At 36.3% G+C, this 26144-nt stretch overlaps 1 protein-coding gene and 1 long non-coding RNA gene across 8 annotated transcripts in view; one reads left to right on the forward strand and one right to left on the reverse strand.

The window, feature by feature from the left end:
* The first annotated feature begins 1916 nt into the window (after nucleotides 1-1916).
* LOC147402789 (protein GIGANTEA-like) lies at nucleotides 1917-26067 on the forward strand. Of its 4 annotated transcripts, XM_086438142.1 has the most exons (15): nucleotides 1917-2054; nucleotides 14276-14347; nucleotides 15011-15065; nucleotides 15185-15327; nucleotides 15571-15836; nucleotides 17215-17273; nucleotides 18471-18714; nucleotides 18793-18925; nucleotides 21067-21273; nucleotides 21409-22965; nucleotides 24649-24717; nucleotides 24833-24878; nucleotides 25005-25051; nucleotides 25443-25529; nucleotides 25630-26067. In XM_086438142.1, exons 1-15 carry the CDS (start codon nucleotides 1968-1970, stop codon nucleotides 25927-25929), a joined length of 3372 nt encoding a protein of 1123 aa, XP_086294268.1. In that variant the 5' UTR covers nucleotides 1917-1967; the 3' UTR covers nucleotides 25930-26067. The 4 variants fall into 4 exon arrangements, with proteins under 4 accessions (XP_086294268.1, XP_086294265.1, XP_086294267.1 ...); XM_086438139.1 differs by having other exon boundaries at nucleotides 24833-25051; XM_086438141.1 differs by having other exon boundaries at nucleotides 21442-22965; nucleotides 24833-25051.
* Nucleotides 12715-26144, reverse strand: part of LOC147402790 (uncharacterized) — a 39905-nt gene continuing 26475 nt past the window's right edge. For 2 of the 4 annotated variants that reach the window (XR_015177338.1, XR_015177334.1), the window contains one exon: nucleotides 16201-16419. This is a non-coding gene — a long non-coding RNA (uncharacterized LOC147402790). Of the gene's footprint in view, nucleotides 13068-16200; nucleotides 16420-26144 lie in introns of those variants that run through there. The other 2 variants (XR_015177335.1, XR_015177336.1) reach the window with 2 other exon arrangements.

The following is a 26144-nucleotide window of genomic DNA, read 5'->3' on the forward strand; positions in this document are numbered from 1 at the left end:
AATTAAAAAAAAAAAAGAAAAGAAAAGAAAAGAAAAATAAGAAAGGCATGATTTTCGAACTCCCCCCATTGACATACTCTCCCATACTCTCCTGACGTGTCATGTATTGAAATCATAAATTTTTCATCGCGATGCACAACTGCACATACCCATAAATCAGTTGTGTATCCCAAGGGAAAAATCTATTTTCTCTAGCACATGTCACGCTCGGAAAGTATTGGGGAGTCAAAAAATCATTATTAATAAAAACGTAATATGGATCAAACGACTCCTAAAGTTTAAAACATAGTTTTTAACTTGTTTTTTAAATGATAAAGACTTTGAAAATGGATGACAATTGAACTCGCAAATTTAAGTTGCATAGACCAATGGTGAATTAGTACTCAATTTTGCACCCCTTACATCCACCTGACTGTGTCCCAAAATATTATGTTTATTTGTGATGAAATATCCGAATGAAAGAAGAAAGAAAAGAAGAGAAAAGGCCCACCTCTTTAAGTGGTACATCAACCCAATCTTCAAGCTAGGCAAACATGTCCCAAACTGAATCAGGTCTGACTGCTTGACCAAAAAGCCTCAAAACTATTTTTCCTTTTAAGTCTTGCTGGAGTGACCTCAAGATGGGATCTCACATTGCACACCTTCACGTGAAAATGTATGCAGGGGCGGATTTACAGTGGGGGCAGTGGGGGCAATTGCCCCCACAAGAATTTCTAAAATGCATAGGGAAGTATTAATAAACTTAAATTTTTTTTTAACATTCTATGCTTTTCCCCCACAAAAGTTTTGAAAATTTTTTATTTGTAATTTGCCCCCACAAAATTTTAACATTCTACTACTTTGCCCCCATAGAAAATCAGAAAATTTTTCTATTTGTAATTTGCCCCCACGAATACAAAATCCTGGCTCCGCCCCTGAATGTATGGGAACCATAGATGCTTTTCCTCAGTCCAATATTGAGGTCACTAAAACATTATTCATAATTTTCCCATTGAAAACATATATGGAAAGAAACACATCTGATGTCGTGAGTTCATGATAAAGCAAATAATAGTGTTCCCAGACCAAATTTACATCTCAGGCGCTTGGGATATCGAAGTTCAAGGCTATTTCAGTCATTTTATCGAACGTTCAGTCATATCTTCCATTTGGTTGACAACTTTAGTAATTAAATTAAGGAGACGGCTTATCAATATATGCAAGACATGAATGTAAATGAGATTCTTAAATTGACATCAATATTAACCTTGGATGCATGTACATCCATATCAAACACCACATACATGTAACCTAAAATATCTTTGCCACGTAAGCAGTATCCCAGCCATTGGACTGCCAACAAATGAGAGAGCCTATAAAACCGATATTAGTTCTCCAAAGACCTTTTTTATAACTTTCCTTCCTTTCGATCTCACGAAACAGAGATAAATACCCACTGAGACTAAAGCAAACCGTAAGCCAAATAACATAGCTTCTTTCATAAACCCTAGCCTCTCGGATGAAAAACCAGGTTTTCTTTTTTTGTTTCTGTTTTTTGTTCATTTTTAGAAATTTTTTTTTGGTCAAATACGTGCGTTTTTTACTGTAAAAAATATACATGATTTCTACTCAAAGTTCCGCTTTCATGGATGATCGCGATTTCGAGAGTTTTTGGGGACCAAAAAATGAGTTTGCGTGTTGGATTTGTTGATTTTATCTTATTCAAGTAATTTTTTTAATTACAGATTTTGATAAAATTGTTTTTTTTTTGTTTGATGTTGTTGTTGTTGTTCTTGCAGAAATTTAGGTTGGAAATTATCTGTTTGTAAACTTTTAATTGATTGAGGTTTTGAATCATCCGAAGTGAAGTTTAGGACTTTATGAGTGTGGATTTACGAAGGAATTAATGAGTTTAAACTTCTTGGAAATCGAATTTGATTGAGAACGATTAAAGTTTGAAGCTTTATTGGGTTGAGGTTTAGATTTCGATGGCTAATTTGTACGAAAGATGGATAGATAGTCTCGAATTTTCCTCATTATTCTGGCCTCCACCACAAGATGCTCAACAGCGTCAGGTATTCTATTGTTTAGATAGGTATTGGATCTGCGAAATTGATTACTGATGAAATAGGTCTGATGAATTTATCGATTTTTTTTTTTGTTTTTTTTGTTTTTAAAGTTTTTTAATATTTTTTTTTGCATGTTTATTTATTTTTTATTTATGGGTTTCTAAACATCCTCTAAGAATTCTATGATTGTTCTTGGAAGAATATCAATTTGAAAGATTAGTTATTTAGTGAAGAACTACTTATATATATATATATAAATATTAGATACTAAACTCTCTCTCTCTCTCCCTCCCCTAGTTGGTAGGAAAGAGAGACGCGGTAACAACTCTAGTCATTTGGCTTCCTTCTAGTCAAAAATGCCATTATCAAACCCACCATATTTAAGGATTAAGCTGGGGAGGCAACTCGCAACTTCTAGGGAGTAAAACCACAAGGCCAAGACCGAATGATGACTAAGTACCAATCGAGAATTTTGGCATGAATTTTACTGAGCACGATCGGCAGCCAACACGTCCGGCTTCTCAATCGACAAGGGAGAATGATACTAATGTTGACTTTCCATGATATTGCTATGCAAGTGCATGGCAAAGGGTCGGTTTTTTATAGTCAATAATCGAAGTTGTCGAGTAAGAGTCTATGTATGTGTGTAGTTACTTTATCTTAGAAATTCAGTAATTGTGGTACTTAGGGTCGTTGAGTAGTTATAGCATGATCTTTCTATTTATCCAATGTGTATTCAATTAATTATCTGATTCTCTTGTAATTTTATTTAATAATGAAAAAAGCAGTTACTATTCGTGTTTGAACTTCATTGGGAGTCTAAGGGGGTTCTAGGTACCCTTTAAGAGAGTCAATTATCTTTAAAAATAGGCAAAAGAAATAAAGAATGCATCAAACTGGCATTAGAGCTAACTAGAGATTGCCTATGCCTACGGCATGGGCATCCTCTTTCGGGTTAAGAGGGTAAAAATGAAAAAAAAAAAAAAGTTGGAGAGGCATCGTTAACAAAAAATGAGGTTAAGGGGGTAAAAAAGGAAAATAATAATGTTGGAGGTATTATTAAGGGGAGATGAGGAAAAACAATAAATTAGGTTAATGGGGTAAAAGAGGAAACATAGTAGTCCAAGGGCGGATTTAGAGTGGGGGGACTTGCCACCACAAGAGTTTTCAAATTCTATGGATTAATGTGCTATTGAAACACATTTTAGCGGCATATAAAGAAATCTGCCATTATTGCCCCCACAATTTTTTTTCCACTCTTAATCGCCCCCACAATTATTTTTTTCTCTCTTAATTGTCCCCACAATTTTTTTTCTACTCTTGATTGCCCCCATATGAGCAAAATCCTAGCTCCGCCCCTGGTAAAGTCAGAGGTATGTAAAAGAGGAAAGATAATAAAATTCGAGGGATACTATTAAAAAGGAGTGGGGAGGAGACGATAGACAATAAAGTTGGTAAAGAAAGATAATAAAGTGATTAATGTGGGTCCCATATTAAGGTTGGATGGGATGCTTATCCCCCCATAACTGTAGTAAAGTTGACCCCACAATTGTGTTTTATTATATATGGCCATGTTAGAGTATAAGTTGATTGAACCATTCGGGGATGGAGCGTTACAACAAATTCTTGTAGAAATCCTTCAAAAATTGACAAACTTGCAAGGCAAATATGAACAATGGGCTAATTCAATTGAGAAGGGTAACAAGGAAACCACTGAAGAATGATATGAGTATGGTCCTCCATGAGGAGAAAAGGGGGAATCGTCCCACTATGGTTCGTCTGGGTCAATCTAATCTCAGACAATAAAACTGAATTTTCTCAACTTTGAAGGAGACTAGTCAAATTGATTTATCGAGTTGAGCAATTCTTTGCATATCACCACATTGACCTAGAAGAAAGTATGGCTATTACGTCTTTCCAATTGCAAGCTGAGGTTCTACAATGCTATTGGTGGTATTAGAAATCACAAATTTCTCATACCTATTTCTAAAAGAACGATGTATCGAGTTGAGCAATTCTTTGCAGATCACCACACTGACCCAGAAGAAAGGATGATGGCTATCACGTCTTTCCATTCACAAAGTGAAGTTTTATAATGGTATCAATGGTATGAGAAATCAAAATTTTCTCTCATGGAGGGTCCGAAGGTTTCACATCTTCAATTTGCAGATGATACCATTATTCTCTTGGACGATTCGATTGCTAAATACAAATTTTGATGGTATTTTGGTTTGTTTTGAAACAACTTCTAGGTTATCGATAAACTTAGGGTAGAGTAAGGTTTTTGGGGTTGACTCTATCTCTAATGTGGTCATATTAGCTGGTTTGTTGGGTTGTAAAGTGGATCACCTTCCTGCATCTTACTTAGGCCTTTCTTTGGGATTTGCTTATAGGAGCAAGTCAATACGGGACATGGTCGTCAATCAGATAGCAAAAAGAATAGATTCATGGAAATTGAAATACCTATCCTAGGGGAGTAAAGTGACACTCATATAGAGCACACTATCGAGCATTCCAATCTACTTTTTATTTATTTACGATTCCCAGAAGTGTGGAATTGTGACTTGAGAAATTGACCTGTGATTTCCTTTGTAATGAAAAAAAAAGGGAATAGGAAATTGCATCTCCGTAAAATGCCCGAGAAAAATGAGGGCTTAAGAATAAGAAGAATTAGTTTAATGAACATAACTCTTCTAAGGAAATGACTTTAGAGATTTGGGGAGGAGAACCAGGGCTTGTGATAAAGGCAAAATATTGAACGGATCCTTTTGATTGGGAGAGTTGATGTAGGACATCTACAATCCTACTTAGAGTTTACTAGGATTTCTATTTCTAGTTCTAGTAGAGGATTTCTATTACATAATTATGTTAGAAGTACAATTCCTTGTTAGTTTCTAATTATTTTAAATTTATTTTTATTATTTAAGCTATAATTAGAAGTGTCCAATTTGAGTCTAATAGGATTAGAAAATTAGTATTATGTTATAAGTATGTTAAGAATGTTAATTTTTAGTATTTTAGTAGGATTTTAAATTGTTATGATAGAGTTATCTATATAAGGAACTCCAAATCCGAAAATTAATAATAATCAATCAAGCAATTCAATTATCTTTTCTCTTTCAATCACTTTTTAGCTTTATGTTATATTTTCTTTTAAGCTATTACTTGTTTATCAATTGAATCTATTGATTCAAATAGATTTAGAGTGTTCCATTGAACACAATCTATCGAATCTATTGATTCACACGTTTTCACTACATCAAGAATGACCCAAAATTCACAACTTATGAGGGTAGCGTTTGGAGAGGGATATGTAATATTCTTTTGGAATTTCGCAAAAGGATTGCCTTCAAAATTGGAAAAGTATCTCGAGTCTACTTTTGGGAAGACTGATGGTGTGGAATCATCCATCTTTGAGAACAATTCCCAATTTTATCTAATCTCTTCTCTCTACGAAAAAATAAACTCCTTTCAAAGAGTTCTTGATTCTTGCTGGGAATATTTTTCTTCTTGGGATTTCAACTTCAAAAGAAATTTTAATGATTGGGAAATTAAAGAGGTCTCCAATCTTTTAGACAAACTATCTTTGTTCCAAACAATCTTTGTGGAGGACACTCTCGTCTGGGAGCCCAACAAAGACAATAGATTTTCTGTGAGCTCATTTTGTAACTCGCTAATTTCCTCAGGTGATTCCTTCCCCAACGTGGTGGTCATTTGGGGCACCAAAGTCCCTTCAAAGGTCTTCTTCAGTTCGATGACAATGTATGAAAAAAGTTCTCACTTTGAATAAGCTGATGGTTTGAAGAATCCCTTTAGCAAACTTCTGTTTTTTATGTAGGTCGAATGGGGAATCGTCCAACCACCTCTTAATCCATTGCTCTTTCTGTTCAGAGGTTTAGGATCATTTTCTGTTTTTGTTCAAAGACTCTTTGTGTTTTTCCTCCTCTCACAAATCTTTTCCATAGTTGGTATTTGAAAGGAATCCCCTTGAAAAAAAAAGCATCCTTTGGTCTTTTAACTCATTTTGCTGTCTATTTGGGCATGGTTGGAATAGAACAACATGGTCTTTGAAGGAAATGAACAATCTTTGTACGAGACGATCTTGTCCATTATGGGGTTATTTTATTTTATTTTTTTATCAATAAAGATAATTTTATTAAAAAGAGAAAATTAGGGGGTCGAGGTGACCAACCCAGAACAAAATAACCAACTAGAAAAGAAAACAACACACCAAAAGAAGGAAATAAGACAACATAACGCGAGCAACAAGTTACTCTCTCGGCAGTGAACAAATCCTATCCCACCGCACAACGAAGTCTTCAAAGAAAATCCCCTTAAACTCTTTATAAAGTTTGCTCCATGAGTACATGAACTCCAAAATAGAAATGATTAATCATTCCAACGTAGCAACTCTCCCTTCAAAGATACATCGATTGCGTTCTTTCCAGATACCCCAACAAATTGCAAATGGAGTCAAGAACTAAAGAATCCGTTTAGAAATCAAGAAAAAACCTCCCAACACCAACCAAGATTCCAACATCGACCTAACTGAACGAGGAAAACAACCTACTAACCCAAACAACGACAAGAAGTACGACCATATGTGATGAGCCACCCGGCAATGAATGAATAAATGATCCACCATTTCATCCTGTGTTCTACACATGCAGCACTGATTTGGAGAAATGAAACCTCTTCTAATAAACTGGTCCAAAACAACTAGTCTCCCTAAAGTCACCAACCAAAGGAACACTAATATCTTATGAGGTTATTATTTTATTGGAGCAAAAGATTTGAAGAGTTTATATAAATCTTTTTTTGAAGATATCTTGGTAAATTGGGACCGTGTGACAGTCGACGGAGGTCTATACTCCAATTGTGATGGAAAATATCATCTGAGCAATTGGTGTAAGGCACAAAAATCATATTTTATTGATATACCTTGATCGAAGAAGGAAGTGGAGGTGGAAGAAAATTGTGAGGCCAATTATCGAATGAGTCATTTGACCACCCATAGATATCAATTCAATCCATTGTTAAATCCCGTGCTCCTCAAACTGTGTGTGCGTTGGGTTTCATAAATAAAAAACCCACCATTATAACCATAGTTAGTAAATTCGCGATTGATTCACGAATTAGACATATAATAAGTATTTTAATAAAATACTTCGTATTTCCCTATTCTTAACGTCTCTCTGTTTCTCTTAAAAGCTCAAGAGAAGGGGAAAAAAAAGCCCTAAGTTGAAAATCGCCCCCACTTGCCCACCATGGAGTTTACTCGTTGGCCGTTTGCCGACCGGTGAAATTTTCGTCACCAAATTGTCAGTGACCAAAGATATCCTTAGTCCTCCATTGCTCCATGCATCCTCACAGTCTCTACAAGTAATTTCCTCCCCCCTCTCTCACTTTCTCTCTGTAATCTGCTACTCTACTCTGCCTCTTTCCGTGATTATTAGATGGATTAAAACTAAATATTTAATTGCGAACATATATTTTATTGGATGAATGTGATTGTGGATTGTTTACTTGTTTACTTAAGATATTTTTAATTTAAATATTGATAATTTGATTAGTAGATTAGAATTATTAGGTCATATCATATGTTATATATATTCAAAATTTTGAAAGTTTTAAAAATTGTTGGATCTGAATCATTCTCGAACTATTTTCGTATCGTATTTTTTTACCGTCCTACATTTTTTTCGTTAAATTTTCGAGCGAACCGATGCATCGCTATTCCGAATGGTAGCTAATTTATTTTCGTAACATTTTTTTCCCGTCCACCGAATTGCAAACTATGATTATAACCATTGATTCAAGGAGCTCACACAACTTTCTGAGTCATACAACAATCAAACGGGTAAGTGTTGTACTAACCCGAAAGGACAAATTTGAAGTGATGGTGGTAAATGGGGATCGATTAGAAGGTGAAGGGAGGTGTGCAACAACCACAAAGACCTCACCATTACTGTCGATTTCTAACTTCTACCCTTGGGAGGATGTGACAGTGGTGTTGGGGGCTATTTGGTAGCTAACACTTGGTCCTATTTTTCTAGAATTCCGCCCAAATGAAGAAGTAAGTTCATCGTGAAGGAAATGAAATATGAGCTAGAGGGTAAGACAAGTACACAACTACTAGTGCTTGATGGAGCTGATTTTGGCAAGAAGTCGAGCAAGGCGGGTGGTTGCATGATGCTATCTTAGCAAACATAGCCAAATGAAGTCCTCTCCGAATAATCTGGTCCAAGATCGGTAGTCTCTCAAGAGTTGTTAACCTCATGAACATTGATACCTTAAAGGGCACCATTCCTCCCTAGTTTAGAAAAGGGGGAAAGTGCAAGGATGATTAGAACCACTCGTGATAGAAAAAACGAATTGAGTCCCAGATCCTACGATAATCAATGTGACCATCCAAAGGGAAAATCTCAATATGTGAGAGCAAACTACACAAAGAACTCAACTCCCAATCATTGAGCCCCCCTACAAAAACCCAAGTCTCGAGTCACAACTTCCCCCTCCCTAGTTGTGAAAGCTGAAATGGTTTAACCTTCCTTCAAAGAAATCACATAAAGGTCTGGGAATTGATCCCTAAGAAGGGAATCCTAACAAAGTCGAATTCATAAAGTCAAAATGCCTAAACTCCAAACCACCCCATTTTTAAGAGTACAAATCTTGTGTCAACTAACCAAATGATATTTCCTCTTCCTTGTTGTGCCAAAAGAAATCTTTACAAATCCTATCAAACTTCAACTCCATACTTCTTGACACAGAAACTAGAGAGAAAATAGTTAGGAATGTTAGCCAATGAACTTTTGATGAGTATCAACTTCCCTAATTTGAAAAAATGTCCTACTCCAAAAGCTCAACCTTTTCCCCTATTCTCTCGATTACTGGATCTCATATCTATTTCAATCTGTAAACAACCCCAATGGCAGTCCCAAAGAGGAAGGCAAGACCTCCATTTGAAACCGTCAACAACTCAATTCCTAAAATATCTCCAACCGTAAGAACCTTACTTTTTCCGCAATTAATTGAAATACTTGAATCGTCTAAAAAAAGATCAAAATACCACTAAAGAACTTTAATTACTCGAACGAATGGTCTAAGAAGACAAGAGTGTCGTCTACAAACTGAATGTGTGAACCATCGACACACTTTGATACACTCTAAAACCAACAAGGTTACCATTGACCATGACCTTCCTTAACATCCGTTCTAACGCTTCCATCACCCCAATGAACTATTATGGAGATAAGGGGTCTCTTTGCCTCAACCTCCTTAAGCTCCAAAAGAAATCAATGCGAGAACAATTAATCAAAATGGAAAAAGACGCAATAGAAATGTATTTCATAATCCAACGCATCCTTCTCTAAAGTGTTTTTTTTATTTTTTCTCCCTATTTAAAGAAAATAAGATAATTGACTCTTTTTTAGAGGAACCAAAATCTTTCTAGACTTCCCATGAAGTTTAAACACCAATGGTAATTGTTTCTTTCATTCATTCTTCAATAAAATTACAAGATAATCAAATAATTGAATACACTTTGGATGAACCAATGAGTCTTGCCATAATCTACCTCCCCAAAGTCCAACATCCACATCAAATAATAATAAAAATCCTCACTCACATGGTTGTAAGCCTTCCGAATATCAATCTTACCCACAGTTCTGGGCTTCATTTCTTTCACTCGAGTCAATACACACATTGACAATAAACACCCCAACAAGAATTAATCTTCTCCTAATAAAAGCCCTTTGTTCCGAACCAATCGAAATCCTGTAACACTTCAATTTCCCTTGCTATAATCTTGTAAGCAGCACCCACCAAACTAGCTACATGGGTTTATTCCCTTTGGTCATGTGTTCAAAATTGGGTGACCTCCAAACTAACCTAGATACATGTTGAAAAATTTTCGTGGGGTTGGGCCATACAACCGTAAAGACTAGTCCCATCGCAAAAAGATGTGAGGAAACACTATGATATCAAAAAAGAAAAAGATCAGCCTAAACATATGGGGTATGATTATCAAATTGAGTATATGAAGGGGAAAGAAAATCGTGGTTGATTCTAGTTTGTCAACTCAATGAAACTAAAAATCTCTCCCGCACATCTCTTTCAACCATTGTTGATTTATGACAAAATCTGGACTGATATTGCTATGGATTTCATTGAAGGTTTTCCTTCATCCCATGGAAATTTGGTTATGCTAGTATGCCCTCTCAATTTCCCTTAACCATCCTTACACAACAAGATAAGTGATTCAAGCTTTTATAAAATATATATGCAAGCTACATGGCATGCCCCAATCCCTTGTGAGAATCGAGAACTACCTTCACTAGTCTTTTCTGGCAATAGTTCATCTTGGAAGGTAGTTGTTTCGAATGACCTTTTCTTACCACCCTCAAACAAATGGGCAAAACTTAGTTCTCTAAATCATTGCTTAAAAGTTTATCTTCGATGCTTCATTAATGGTTGACCAAAGGAATGAACTTGGTTTCTTTGGATTGAATGGTGATGCAACACCACTCATACCCCTTTGAGGCTATGCATGGAATGCCGCCTCCATCTCTCACGAAGGTTCAAGATGTGGATTGGACTTTGAGGGATAAGATATGATTTTAAGTTCTTCAAAGGCATCTTTGTGTGAGCGCAAGGACGAATGGAAATGTCAATTGACCTTCATCGAATTGATAATGAATATTCAATTGGGGATTGGGTTTACCTATGCCAACATCCAGTGTTCCGCATCTCAATTCAAGAAGAAATCAATTGCTCAAATTCCAGTGTGTCAACCCTCCCATCCAAGGGATGCAACAATGGCCTTAGAACCTAAACAAATCATGGATGTCGCATGGTGAAAAGAATCAATGGGGTTATTACAGAGCTTGTGCATTAGTCGTGCTTAGCTCTAGATGATGCTTCATGGTGCCTTATCTAAAGTTCAAAAATCGATGCCCTAAATTTAACATTGAGGTCAATGTTTATCACAAGTTAGAGAGATGACATGTATGCTGATTTTCATAGCATTGCTATTCAAATGCATAATAAGGGACTGCTACTAAAGTCAATTATTTAAAGTAGTAGAATAATAGTTTGTCTAAGAAAGTGTGTATGTTGTAGCTTAATCTAAGGAGTTCAACAGTTGTGGGAGTCGTAATTATAGTTGGGTATTCATGGCATGACTCTTTGGTTCATCAAACGTGTATTCAATTATTTGATTCTCTTGTAATTTTATTGAAGAATGAATGAAAAAGAACAACTACCATTAATGTTTAAACTTCATGAGAAGTCTAAGAGGGTTTTGGTTAAGAGAGTCAATTATCTTATTTTTTTAGTAAAAATAAAGAGAATAAAAAAAAAACACTTCAGAGATGGGTGCATTGGATTATTAAGTACATTTCTATTGCGTCATTTTCCATTTTAGTTAACTTTCATCTCGCTGGTTTCTTTTAGAGCTCAAGAAGGTTGAGTCAAACGAATCCCTTATCTCCATACTTATTCATTGTGGTAGTTAAAGCGTTGGAATGGATATTGAAGAAGGTCGAAGCCACTGGTGACCTTGTTGACTTCAAAGTGTGACGATGATATACACCGTCGGTTTGTAAATACTCTTATCTTCTTGGACCATTCATTGGAGCAATTAAGGTTCCTTAATGGTATTTTAGACTTTTTTGAGGTGATTTCAAGTATGCCAGTTAATTACAGGAAGAGTAAGATTTTTGTAGTTGGAGACATTCTAGGAATTGAGTTGTTGACGATTTCAATTGATCTTCAGGTGGTGGTCTTGCTCTCCTCTTCTTTGTGACTGCTATTAGGGTCTATTTACAAATTGAAATAGATCTAAGATACGATAATTGAGAAGATGGGGAGAAGGTTGAGTTTTTGAAAAGTCAAACATCTCTCTAAAAGAGGAAAGTTCACACATCAAAATTTTATTTACCAACATTCCTAACTATTTTCTTTATCTACTTTCTATGTTGAGAAGTTTGAAGTTGAAGTTGGAAATAATTTGTCGAGACTTCTTTTCACACAATAAGGATGGGAAGAGAAAATAACATTTGGTTAGTTGGCGCAAAATTTGTACCCTTAAAAAAATGGGGAGGTTTGAGACTTAAACGTTTTGACTTGATGAATTCAACTCCAATAGGAAAATGGTTGTAACGATTTGGGGTGGAGGAGAAGTGTTATTGTTGCAAAGTTTGGGGGTAAAGAACTGTGAATGACAAAGTGGTGAAACTAAAGATGCTTATGGGTGTAGGGTGTGGAAGGGTGTTCCAATGAGATTAATCATGTTTCAAAAGAAGATGAAATTCAAGGCCTTTGCCTCACATTGAGGTGTAAGCCTTAATTGCTTTAAGGTTTCAACCTTATGCTTTAGGGCATTTTTAATGAGCCTCATCTTGAGGTGGATCTCATGGTGTGAGCCTCACACGCCTCTAAAAACATTGGCGGAGTCACCTTCCATATCTCATACTATGAAGGAGCCCCCTTGGGGTTGGCTCTAGTACCAAATGTTAAGACCCAAACCAATGTGCCAAAAATACCTAGGTGTTAATGGAATGGAAAGTTTAAATCTTATCCTAAGGATCTTAACAATCCATATGCTAGAAATCAGTTGAGTGTATTGTTATAGTACATGGAAAACACCACCTTAGAGACTCCAACAGACATAAATAACTCTTACTAGATTAGGTTATCTTAATCAAATCTGATGCACAATAAACTATCTTGATTCAACGGAACACATGAATCTGATAATAGAACAACTTTTTTCTTTATGTATCGATAATAGAACAACTTTAACTTCTCCGATTAGCAAAATAGTGCACTTGCACATTGTGTCGTAAGGTAGATTAGTCTCCTGCGCTTCCAGTTTGTTGCTGCGAGGCTTATGGACTACTATCTTCGAGGTTCAACAGCCTTTGCAATTAAGATAAGGCAATACTCCAATCATGGTTCTTGATCAAACTAATAGTGCATTTCAGCCCTTCAATTGATGATTGGAGAAATAAAAGAGCACTTAAAGAAACAAGAAAACATTGTAATATCAAAATTGGAAGTTCTCTGTAGTTTGAAGGTGCCAAATGTAAAGAGAATAAATACATTGTAATATAAGTTCACTATTTCTGCTCTGTTGCCATTATTTTGAACCATGACTTAAGCTATGCTCAAACCATGGGCCGCTAGTCCTTGTCAAGTTATATAAGGAATCATCTAGGTAGAAAAATTGAAAGCTCACGCAGTCTATCATTCTTGCAGTGAGGGGTATCAGGAAAAATAATATTCGCTTCTGCCCACGAAGGACATGCAAAGTTCAATAACCATATAATGAATAATATGGAGGGTAGTTTCTATACAAGAACGTCTTCATCCCAAGTAAAGGCGTATCACCTTTTTCTGCACTGCTACCTTCCCAAATACACTACTTCCACATGTCAACCACGTGGAGGTTCTGCAGTCATCTTCTAGAATTAGTTTTGGGTAACTAAAGAGGAGAAATGCTTAAAGTGTTTATTTTTCATCGGTAAGACTGTTTTAATGGGTTCAATAACTTGGTGCTGGCGGGATTTGAAACCAGGTCTCTGATATCATCACCCAAAGACTTTATCAACTAAGCTAGCTGGCACCTGCAGAAGTGCTTTAAGTGTTGTGTGATTGATGAGTACCATTTAAACTAATGGAATTTCTTTTACAAGACAACCACTTAAGACAGATTACAGAGTTCTCTAAAGAACCTGCACAAAAATGCTCATGGGTTGAGTTTAACCACCAAGTTTGGGATGGATTGATGTGGTTCCTCTATGCTTAGGAATAAGAGATCCAACAGCTGTTTTTTAAGAAACCCACTTGATGTCCAAACAATTCAGAAAGAAACTGCACATATCCCAAGCAATATAAGTGTGCAAGGTAAATGGGTAAAATAAAATGAATAATCAACACTAAACATCCAGAGAGTGGATAACATGAACATTTATCGGCCAAAATGTGCTTACTTTTCTTTTATAGGCAATTAGGCATCTTTGTTTGGATGCATTATTTCCGTTTTACTAATTCTAAAAAAACTAGCAGGGATGAAAAACATATGATTTCAACCATGTCTCTCAGTTGAATTATTTTCAACCGATAATGTTTTATAAACTATTATATGTTTTCTTCTCTTTGTTTTTTAATCCCTCATATTTCCTCATCTGGTTTTCTTGCTCTGATCCTCTCTTTTTTTCATTTAGGATCAAATTATTGCCTACGTTGAATATTTTGGCCAGTTCACATCAGATCGATTCCCTAATGATATTGATAAGGTATGCCATTTGATATTTCATCTCTCGGCTAGTTTTGCATGTCGCAGAAAGATTGAAACAATCAGATACACTAAACTGCAGCCAATGTATTGTAACTATTTGGAAAATCAATTTCCATCGGGTACCTACCAATTACACTCCATGCTCAAGTCAGCTAAAGTTCAATTCAGAACTCTGGCCAACTAAGTTTCGAATATTTTTTCCCATTATTTCCAGGATTTGCCCTTGATTCTGCATAATCACAATGGTTTCTGTTTTTTATGCTATTTCCCTAGATCACTTTTTGTTTTCTTTAGCTGGTTTGTGTCTTGGATCATCCGACACAGCTGTTAGTCATTCTTTGGAGATTATCCCAACCTCCATCCATATGGGAACAGATAGCGCTCGTTTGACTTTTAAGTGGGGTTTTCACAGGCAGTACTTATCTTGATGTAGACATGTGTTCGATGTGGAATAAACATGGTACTTTTGGCACCCCACAATAGCTCCAAATAAATACAAACATTATCAAGTACAAAAAACAAAAAAGAAAATGCTCAGTGGGATCAAAACTCACTTTCACACTTAAAAACGCATTAAAAATTAAAGAATAATAATAATAATAATGCTAGAAGAAATTTGTTAGCTACTGATCTGTATTTTTCTTTTCTTTTCTTCTTACAGCTAATCCGGAGTCGTTATCCATCCACAGAAAGGCGCCTTTTGGATGAAGTATTGGGTATTTGAATACTACTTTTGTCCTCTTCTTTTTTAACAGATTCTACCAATAAAGTTACATTCCCAGATTTTATTTTTTGTGGAAGCATAATGACCTATACCTATTTACTTATTTTCCAGCGATGTTTGTCCTCCATCATCCTGAGCATGGGGTTGCTGTTCTTCTACCAATTATTTCATGCATAATTGATGGTACATTGGTGTACCATAAGACTAGTCCTCCATTTAGTTCTTTCATTTCTTTAGTCTGCCCAAGCAGTGAGGTATGGAATCACCAGATCAAACTAATAATGTGTACTTGTTATCAATTTTTTCCCTCTTATACCATACTGTATATTGGGTTTCACCTTGCGTTTGCAAGTTTAGGCTCATGAATAACTATCTTTTTTCTATGTGTTATCATTCGTTTGATGAAGCATATGGCACTGTTTATGTGTAGTAATAGTAGACCGATAATACATTTTTAAATGCTGGCACCACAACTCAGTACTCTTATTGAATTACAGAGTGACTATTCTGAACAATGGGCTCTGGCATGTGGGGAAATTTTACGGGTGTTAACACACTACAATCGCCCAATTTATAAGGCTGATCATCAGAACAGGGAAGCAGAGAGAAGCAGCAGTGGAAGCCATGCTACGACGAGTAAGGGAAAAGCCTGTTATTCACCCTTGCAACAAGAAGAGACGAATCTTTTAAGGCCTTTGTCTCCCTGGATTACAGATATATTGGTTGCAGCACCTCTGGGTATTAGAAGTGACTATTTCCGTTGGTAAGTGAACCTATTGTTCATCTTAATGATAGCATGTACTGTTTTTTTTTTCTTTCTTTCTTGGAATGTCTGCCAATACATTAGTCACGTGGGTAACCAGAAGACAGTGAAGGTTTATCTTACGCTTCGGTCCAGATAAAGCAAGTTTGCAATTGCAACTAATCGATACACACCTTGAGACTAAGATTCCAGACTATGGATATGAGTACAAGTATTTAGAGCAATGTATTTTTTTTTCTTTTTGTTATTGAAGCTAGTGATGAATTACAAACTACCAAATAAAGGTTTCTGAGAATATTTGTAGTTGTTTTTTCTACATGTACAAGGCAGGTTAAGAATCTATTAAAACTGTGGACGGAGAAGATAAATCAAATAACCAATTACTTCAGCTTTTGGAAAATGATATAATGGTATGTAAATTTAAATTTGTGTCCCTTGTACAACAAAAGTAGAATCAGCAAGGAGATACTAGAATAAATTTAAATTTAAATTTATAACAATAATGATGATGATGAAGAAGTCTTAGCCTGAACCTACCACAGCAAGGTCGACCGAGTATTTTTCCCTCGAAATTGTTCCTAAACTACAATCAGCAAAAAGATATTCGAATAATAAGAAGAAAAATACAAGTATAACAATTAGAAATCTCAATTCTTGGGCTTAAACTGGCTTTATTAGAAGTGGAAAGAGAAATTTTTTTTACTCATTCTTAGAACTACGAAATCCAATAATTAGATGGGAAGGCAAGACCACTGACCCCGAAACATCCAATATTTCAGTAATGTTGCAGAATGCTTCGGAATGTTTTGGTAGAAAGCATCTCAATGTCTTTCCTAATCGAAACATTGCCTCGAGATGAGATTTCAAACCTTGGGTAACTAAGCTATTGTTCTTGGGGCATGCTTTAGCATGTTTATAACAATTATTACATAGTTTATGACTATTTGAACAAGAATTGGAGTCGTCTGGTTTCTTTATTTATTTTTGATAGGCAAGCGAGTTAGTTGTCAGTAATTAGTAAGTGAAGGTTGAGCCCAGTTCGTGGTATCAACACTCATAGGCTTCTGCCAACTTTGCAAGCTGTCAACTTCAATTTGAGTTGTTGTGGTAGATATTAGCATGTTAGCACATTTTGATTTCAAATACAAAACGCTTATGATCTTTCATTTTTCACATGTTTGAATATCAAAACCAAAATAGAGCTTAGTTTTCTAATATTTGAGTGTACCTAAGATTTCTAATTACTTGCGTGAAACAGAGTTTTCAGATAGATGTCTCCAAGTTTTTTTGGATATCTCATTCTGTACTTTTGGTTATCAAATATTGTGAATGTTTGATGCTTCCAAGTGAGCTCATTCAGACTTTTATTCTTTTGTAGGTGTGGTGGTGTCATGGGTAAATATGCGGCTGGTGGAGAACTCAGGCCGCCTACAACTGGTTAGTAACTTATTGTTCTTTATATACACATTCAAATTCTACCTTCTTTCGTTAATTTTCTGCTCATCTCAATTAACATGAATGTTTTAGATATGCAAAGGATCCTGACATGCTCAAGTCCTAAGGCAAGAATTTGTTTCATAGTTCATCCAAAAATAAACTTGAAAGAAAGAGTGATCTTAGAGGACACGAAAACTAATGGACCATACCATGATCTTAGATGTGTTGAAAGAAAGAGTGAGAAGAGTACTCACCATGATCAGATCAAAGGGCATTGGAAGAAAACCATAGAATGAAATTTTGATTTTGTGTAATTTCTCCACCTACAAGTTAGTACCTCCTTGATCACCCACAACTTAGAAGTGATTCCCTAAACACCTTGTTTCCATTAAAAGCCAAGTAACAAATCTTAATCATTTTCATAATGAGGAAACTACGTCTAAATCTCCTAATCCTACCATAAAACTTTCATGTCTGCTTTGAGGGAAGCATAACAATCCACAGAAAATTTGTGAGTCTTCCCGAAGAATTTTGCAACTTCTCAACCAGATATTTGTTAGAAAAGTTCACGGACTTACTCCTCTGAGAAGATATTATCACAATAAAATAAAAAATTACCAATCAAAAAACAATATGAAGGTTCAGGAACTCTTTTCGCAGTGTATGTTCTTCATGAATTTGCACTTAAGTTAGAAGATCTGCTACTTTTGGTTGCAAAAGGAAGGAGAGAATAATATTGGAATTTCTTGTCTCATTTAGATATTTTCTTTTTTGATAGGTAAATGCAAATTGCATTAAGCGTGGTTGAGATGACCAACAAGAAGAGTACAAAGAGAAAAAAACAACTCAAAAATGACTCAAAGAAGACTCCTTTGAACTCTTCAAAAACTTTACACCAAGAAAATAAAAAACTTACTATGATATCATCAAAAGGGGCTTCCTTCCCTTCAAAGACCCAACGGTTCCTTTCTTACCAAACACCCCAGCAAATAGCGAAAGGACTAATTGACCATAGGCACAACTGCTTTCTTGTATTTCTTTGGTTTAGAGATAAGCTTCTCCAAACAATCAAACAGGCATAACTTGCTACTATTTTGCATGTAACTACAGTATCTCTCATTTTTTGTACTTCATCTAAAATATTTTTAGATATCAATGCTTTCAAACTGCCACCACTCACAATTTTTGTTTATTTAGCTTGTGGTAGTGGATCTGGAAAGCAGCATCCTCAGATTGTTCCATCAACTCCAAGATGGGCTGTTGCTAAAGGCGACGGTGTTATTTTAAGTGTGTGTGACGAGGAAGTTTCCCGCTACCAGACTGCTACTTTGACAGCAGCTGCTGTTCCTGCACTTTTGCTTCCTCCGCCAACAACAGCTCTAGACGAGCTTCTTGTTGCTAGATTGCCAGATCTTGAACCATATGCACACTTGTTTCATAGGTGAAAATAAAAAGAATTCATTGTTTTTAACGAAGTTTTCTTGAAAATGTTTCTAAGGCTGTTTTTCTTCCAATATAGATACTATGCTAATGCGCCTCCAAGTGCAACACAAAGACTTCTGCTTGGACTTCTGGAAGCACCAAGACTTGATGCCGCTGTACAACTTGTGGGACTCATTAGGGCAGCTGAAGACTGTTCACCTGGCATAAGGGTAAGTAGGGACCTGATGACCAAAACTGTATTAGTGGGTGCTATGCTGGCTATCTAATTCATACAGATTTACTATCACTGTTTTCTATTATAACACGTTAGTCTTATCCCTACTCACTCAGAAATGAGTGGCTTTACGTTCAATTCTATTATAAATACTTGTGAAGGGTCTTTAAATAAGAGGGACCAAGATAAAGTATGAAGTGCAACTTCAACAAGGACAAATATAGTTAAAAGTAGATCATCAGGAAAGGAAACACCCCAAAATGACCGTTTAGTCATCTTGGTTCTGTTTTATGAGGATGTTGGTCATGGAATTAGAACAGGGAGGGCAACATGGAGATCTTCTGAAGTGCCATGTGTCCGAACACATACCAGTTGAAGTAGAAGGAAAATTTTATAAGATGGAAACAAGACTGAAAATTGTGGAGCAGAATGTTGGGGAATTAAGGACAAAGCTCATAGAACGGAAGTAACAGAAATTGGGGTGTTGAGATAGGTGAGGGGAAAGGTGAATAAGAAAAATAAACCAGAGATATCATAGGCATGGCCCCAATTAGGTGATAAATTAACAGAAAGTCATTTGAGAAGGTTTAATCATGTGCAATGAAAACCAATGACGGCACAAGTCAGAAGAAATGTGCAAGTTCAAGGTTTTGAGAAGAACTAGAGGAAGACCAAAAACAATGTGGGTTGATGAATTGAGAACAGAAATGACTTGAACATAAGGAAGACATGAAGTATTCTATACAGCAGAAGTAATCATTTGATCTCTTTTTTTTTATTCTATATAAGGGTGGTTCACTCCTCATGGAACTAAGAATATCAAGTGATAGTCTCAAGCTAGAAAGAGAAGCTGGATACTTTCCAACCCCCTCAAATAGTGAAATTGAATTATTATAGCAAGCCCCAGGTTGGTGGTGATACCCTGCCCCTCAATCGGACCAGCCTCAGGAAAATTTCCTGGCTCGGAAAATTACACAGAGACTTGAGTGGGATGGGGGAAGGTAATCCATCCAGCTACTAGTGTAGGATAACTCCCGACCTACAATTTTACAACAATGCTAGTTAAACAAATTTAAGAGAAATTAAGGCTAAAGACCTTGATCTTTCAAGGCAAAGAGCACCTCCAAAAAGCAAACACAAACAAACTGTGAGGAACTTGAGCAAAATACACAACAACAGAAAAAACACCCTTGAAAGACTCAATTTTGTGGATGTCCACAACATACATTAATTCAATTTAACAAAAAATTTTGCCGCAGCAAAGGGAAACAAACGAAAAATAACAAAAAGGATAAGAAAACAAAACCAAGCTGACTAGGACACTCCTCCACAAACCCTTACAGCATCAAATTTCTTCCTGAGAGTAAACCTATAGAGATATGCCGTCATTGGGGAATTCCATGCTTTCATCGATGACCATGTCATTGGGAATGTTGGAATTGATTTCAAATTTTTTGTTTTTTGTTTTTTATGGTTGTTATACCTTTCCCTTCTAGTGGACAACATCGAATCTACAGACGTCGGGCAGAATCTCTATTTTTTTTAATGGATATAGTTTTTATTAGGTAAAGAAGACCAACCTACTAGTCTAATACAGATCACGGACAAAAAGAAAAAAAATAAATAAATAACACACAACCAGCACAGTCCCACCTTACTTAGCCTACTTGCAAATGAGATACCACCTGGATGTCAATTCCTCAAAAGAATAAGCGCTTAAATTCCTTAAAACTTTACACCAATAAAACCAAAAACAAAATGCCGGCGATAACCTCTTGAAGTGAGTGCTCCAACAATGCATTTGTTTCTTTCCTTCCAGATGACCCAAGAAATTGCAAAGGGAGTCAAACTCCAAAGAATCCTACCTCTTGAAATGAAAGCTGACGCTTGTCAACTTTGGAACAAAGATGATATTGAACTAGGGAAATAGTTGAATAGAGAAATGAAATTGGACCAAATTGAACAAGTGAAATTTCAATGGACAAATACTCAGTTTATCATGACTTATGATATATTTTTTATTGGTGTTTTTTATATTGCTGTTTTCAGGTTTGAAATAGAGTTCCAGTTAAACCAATGAATGCTTTCGTTTCTGTCATTTCCAAACTTTTGACTGTCTTTGGTTTCATAATGTAGCTTCCAAGAAACTGGATGCATTTGCATTTCTTGCATGCAATTGGGGCTGCAATGTCCATGAAAGCAGGAATTGCTGCAGAAGCAGCAGCTTTTCTTTTTCGCATACTTTCGCAGTCTGCATTGCTTTTTCCTCCACTCAAGCAAGCTGAAGGACTAGAATTTCAAAATGAACCTCCCGGTGAATATGGTTTAAGCTATAGAAAGCAGGTAATGAGGATTCTTTCATTTTTTTTTACTTGCATTCATCTACATTCAAAGAGGTTATTGTAGTGTAGCTCACTCGGTTATCAATAGCATATTGAATCATGCCAGTGATCCACTTGAATTTTTAAATTTGGTTAGGCTGTTCAATCTAGTAAAAATGAATTTGACCAGATGGAAATACCTGCAACTGAAGCCACTATTGAGGCCACAGCCCAAGGTATTGCATCAATGTTCTGTTCCCACGGTCCTGAGGTTGAATGGAGAATTTGTACCATATGGGAAGCAGCTTATGGCCTGATTCCATTAAGTTCCTCTGCTGTTGATCTGCCTGAGATCATTGTTGCAAGCCCATTTCAAGTTCCTGTTTTATCATGGAACCGGTATTTACCACTCCTCAAAGTCTTAGAGTATCTTCCTCATGGAAGCGCATCTGAAGCATGTCTTATGAGGATATTTGTTGCAACGGTAGAAGCAATTATTCGAAGATCATATCCGCCTCAAACCTCCAGAGATCAAATCAGAAAATCAAGAAATGTTTGTGGATTGGAATCTACCTCCAAGAAACTTGCTGTCGCTGAGCTTCAAAAGATGGTCCATTCATTATTTTTGGAATCATGTGCCTCTATGGATCTTGCTTCTCGTCTACTGTTTGTCGTGTTAACTGTGTGCATCAGTCATGAAGCTCGTCCTAGTGAGAGCAAGAGACCAAGATGTGATGCTTATCCTATTAATGAAGTCACCGATGACCGGAAAACAAAATATGGAAGAGAAAAAGAAAAACCTATAAAAGTACGAAAACAAGGGCCTATGGCAGCATTTGATTCTTATGTTCTGGCTTCTGTTTGTGCCTTGGCTTGTGAACTTCAGTTGCTCCCAATGATTTCTAAAGATGTACTGAGCGTCTCAAAGCTTGCAGAACTTAATGATTCTTCAAATGAGTTACAAATTTGTATGTACTCCACAATTCACCATACTCGTCGAATATTAGGAATCTTAGAAGCACTGCTTTCACTAAACCCGTCATTCGTTGGAACTCCATGGAGGCACAGCTCAAACGAGATAATCACTGCAGCTATGGTTGCTGCTCATATTTCCGAATTATTTCGATGGTCAAAGGCCTGCATGCATGCTCTTAATCTTCTTATGCAGTGCAAATGGGATAATGAAATTTATATGAGGGCATCCTCACTGTATAATCTCATTGACATTCACGACAAAGCTGTTGCATCCATTGCCAACGAGGCAGAACCACTAGAAGCACAGTTGGTACATTCACCATTACAGAAGGATGCCTCTATATGCTGTAATAGTAGAAAACACAAAAATTGTTCAAACAATAGCTTGTGTGGATCAGAGCATTCATCTACCCTACATTGCGAATGTGACAAGGATTCGTCCAACTCAATAACTTTCGTTAAAGGTGAGAAAGAATTACTCGCAAGTGAAGGCACAAAGCATATCTTAAGGAGAAGTACTGCAAGTTTGGGAATGGATGCATCAGATGTGGCCAATTTCCTTACAATAGACACGCACATAGGAGTCAATTGCAGTGCCCAAGCTCTTCTAAGGTCTGCATTTGCAGAGAAACAAGAGTTCTGCTTCTCTGTTGTCTCACTGCTGTGGAACAAGTTGATTGCAGCCCCAGAAACAAAAGTGACTGAGGAAAGCACTTCCGCCCAACAGGAGTGGAGGCAGGTATGGTTCTTTGAAGTCTCAATTATAGCGCATTATTTACTTGTATACTTTTCTGGCCATTCAATTTTAATTTTTATTATATCCATATCCAACAGACATAGTAAGAGACAAACAAAAGTTCTACCTTAAGTTCTCTCTTTTTAATAAAGGTCATTATTCCATGAAATTGTGGTGCCAGCTCTCTGAGGTGGTAAAGATTTATGAAGATTTCTAATGAATTCTTTATACCTATCCGAAAAAAAAAAGAAGTATGGGGGAGAGTTTTCTAAGCCATAATATATATGGTTAGAATAGGTAATGAGTCTCCAACCCTAGCTACCTATGACAACCAGATACAACCAGAAGACCCATAAGGTGTGGATACATCATTTACCCTTGAATTAAAAGTATACACACATACAGTGTGGAGAAATAATTCACACTTTTTTTATGAGTAAAAAATATTATTAAAGAAAAGGAAAAGTAAGCCAATACAAGGAAAGCACAAAACTCACTCCCAAAATAAGTATATCAACTCACATCTTAAAAAAACCCTTAAAGCTCCTTCAAGAGCTTACACCAAAAAATAAAAACCGAATAACAAAAACAATCACTTCTTGGATAGGTTGTTCATTCCTTCAAAGATTCCAATGATCCTTTCATTCTAGATAAGCAAAATACAACAAAGAACAATGGATGAGAAAATGATTAACAGATTACCCACTGGGTTTACAAAGGAAACGGAACTTAGACATGACTATGCACCTGGCAATAATATGGTCCATGGTTAGGATTTTATTAACAGCGACTACCCAAATGAAAAGAAGATATCTTCAATGAAACTCTAGGCACCCCAAACAATAATATATGGGAAGATATAAGAGATATGGGCATAATGGAATTGTAAAAGATTTCTTGGAAAATACATCATCTCTGCTTCAAAACCCATATGGTTCGGTCCTCCATCAAAGGATTGATTGTGACATGTGATATGCATCTGATGAGGTTCGCAACACCTTGAACCTCCTAATCATTAAAGGCCCCTAAAATCAAAAGTCCCAATGCAACTTTTGAAGCACAAACCATGAAGTCTTTAATTGGCGCATTCTTTTTTGATGGCATCGATAATAACATTGGAAACTGCATGCAAAGGGGTGAAGCCCCACACAAACGGTCCCTCCTAAAATCTTACCCTATTTCCTTTGTCCACAACCTATAGTTTTCCCATCTTCAAACGTTCTGTAACTGTTTTCTTTCCACATGCACTTAAAAACAAAATAAAGCCATGGAACTTCTTCTACACTAATGTCTAATTCAAAGAGGACAGCTCGACAAAATACAAAAGTTCCCACTTTCGATCTTCAAATGTGATTAGGTTTTGCTTCAATGTGTGCTGAGAGTGTTACTACCCTGGTATACTTCTATGTATGCATCCGTAGAATTCCAGAATAACTTAAAATCTCATAAAATACCTCTCAACTACAATGGCTATCAGTAGGAAACCTTGAGGATTAAAACAAAACTATTTCAAAACAATTAGAGATTAGATGTTGCATTTAATTTCTCATGGGAAATAAGGGATAACTTGTAATAAGTGGTTATAGCCAAAGGGAGCCTGCTAGAACAGATTATATAGGTCCATTCAATCTCCCTCTGTCAATACACATTCTATTTCATCTGACCAGATCTATTTATTGTGTATAGGTAGTCGATGCCTTGTGCGATGTTGTATCAGCTTCACCAGCAAAAGCATCAGCAGCAATTGTCCTTCAGGTCGAGACTTTGTTTAAATGTATTTTCAACTGACAGGAGTACATCTTTACTTTTGCTGATTTCTTCTCTTCCCAACCACTTGTTTGGTTTACTAATATTTTCTTTTCCTTGTCAGGCGAAGAAAGATTTGCAATCTTGGATTCCAAGAAATGATAAGCAAGGTCAAAATATGTGGATAATTAACCAGCGGATTGTAAAACTACTTGTGGAACTTATGAGAAATCATGATAGCCTACAATCATTGGTAACTCTAGTTGGTTCTTCTGATCTTCTATTATGTGCCACAGATGGAATGCTTGTCAATGGAGAAGAATGCACTTTACCACAGCTAGAGGTATATAATTGCATTTAAAAGATTTCTTTTTCATGTTTCAAATGCCTTCTGGCCTCTCCATCTGTGGTAGCTCCTATATTCAAATGATTATATTCTAATTTTTTCTTTCTTTCTTTCTAGTGTTAAAATAGTGCTGATTAGCATTTTTGATATTTTTTTCATCTTATATTTCCTAAAAAGACATCTTCAACATCTTGGTTTATAATATGGTATTTAAGATAACAAACTTTTTTTTTCCTTCAGATGAGTGATATTTAAGAGAACTTTGTGATCACATTACTGATTTCTGCATAATCTGCAAAGACTTCATGTTAGATCGCCTACCACTATAACTACGTATTTTATGATTGTTAATTCTGAGATTATGTTTCCCTCGATAAACAATGATCAGCTCCTGGAAGCAACAGCTAGAGCAGTTCAGCTTGTGCATGAGTGGGGGAATACCACCATCATGGATGGCCTTTCAAACCTGTTGAAGGTAAATAAATAACCCCATGTTAACATTTTCCAATCTGGTCCCACATTCAGGCCCAAGAAAAACCTTTATTGATGTGATTTACTTAGTCTTGTACATGCAGTGTCGCCTACCAGCTACCACCCAATGCCTTTCTCATCCAAGTGCGCATGTTCGTGTTCTTAGCGTGTCTGTCCTCCGTAATTTCATGCTTATTGGATCCATCAAATTCAGTTCTAAACATGAGGATATAATGGCCACCCATGGTCATCCTTACCGATACTCAAGTGCAGGTGTCATCAACTGGCATAAGGAGATTGAAAAGTGCTTAACATTGGAGGCTCACAGCCGGCATGCAACACAAATGACGATGACATACCTCACTGATGCTGCGAGGGAGTTAGACTGTAACATTCCCATCTGAGATTATCTTCGTGGTCCATCCAGTAATCATCGTTTCCATATGTATTACTGTAGTTGCTTATCTATTAGCATTTGACAGGCCCTCTATGTTTCCTATCAAACTTGAAAACAGAAAGACAACATATATTGTTCGTAGGACCAAAGCATGCCAAAGAAGCAAGCACCAGCCTTATGTTCAGGTAGATATGAAACTATAGTGCCAATACCATCCTTCCA

Source organism: Akebia trifoliata, chromosome 4 (assembly GCF_017979445.1).
Source record: "Akebia trifoliata isolate Shusen 1 chromosome 4, ASM1797944v1, whole genome shotgun sequence".
Taxonomy (NCBI): Eukaryota; Viridiplantae; Streptophyta; class Magnoliopsida; order Ranunculales; family Lardizabalaceae; genus Akebia; species Akebia trifoliata.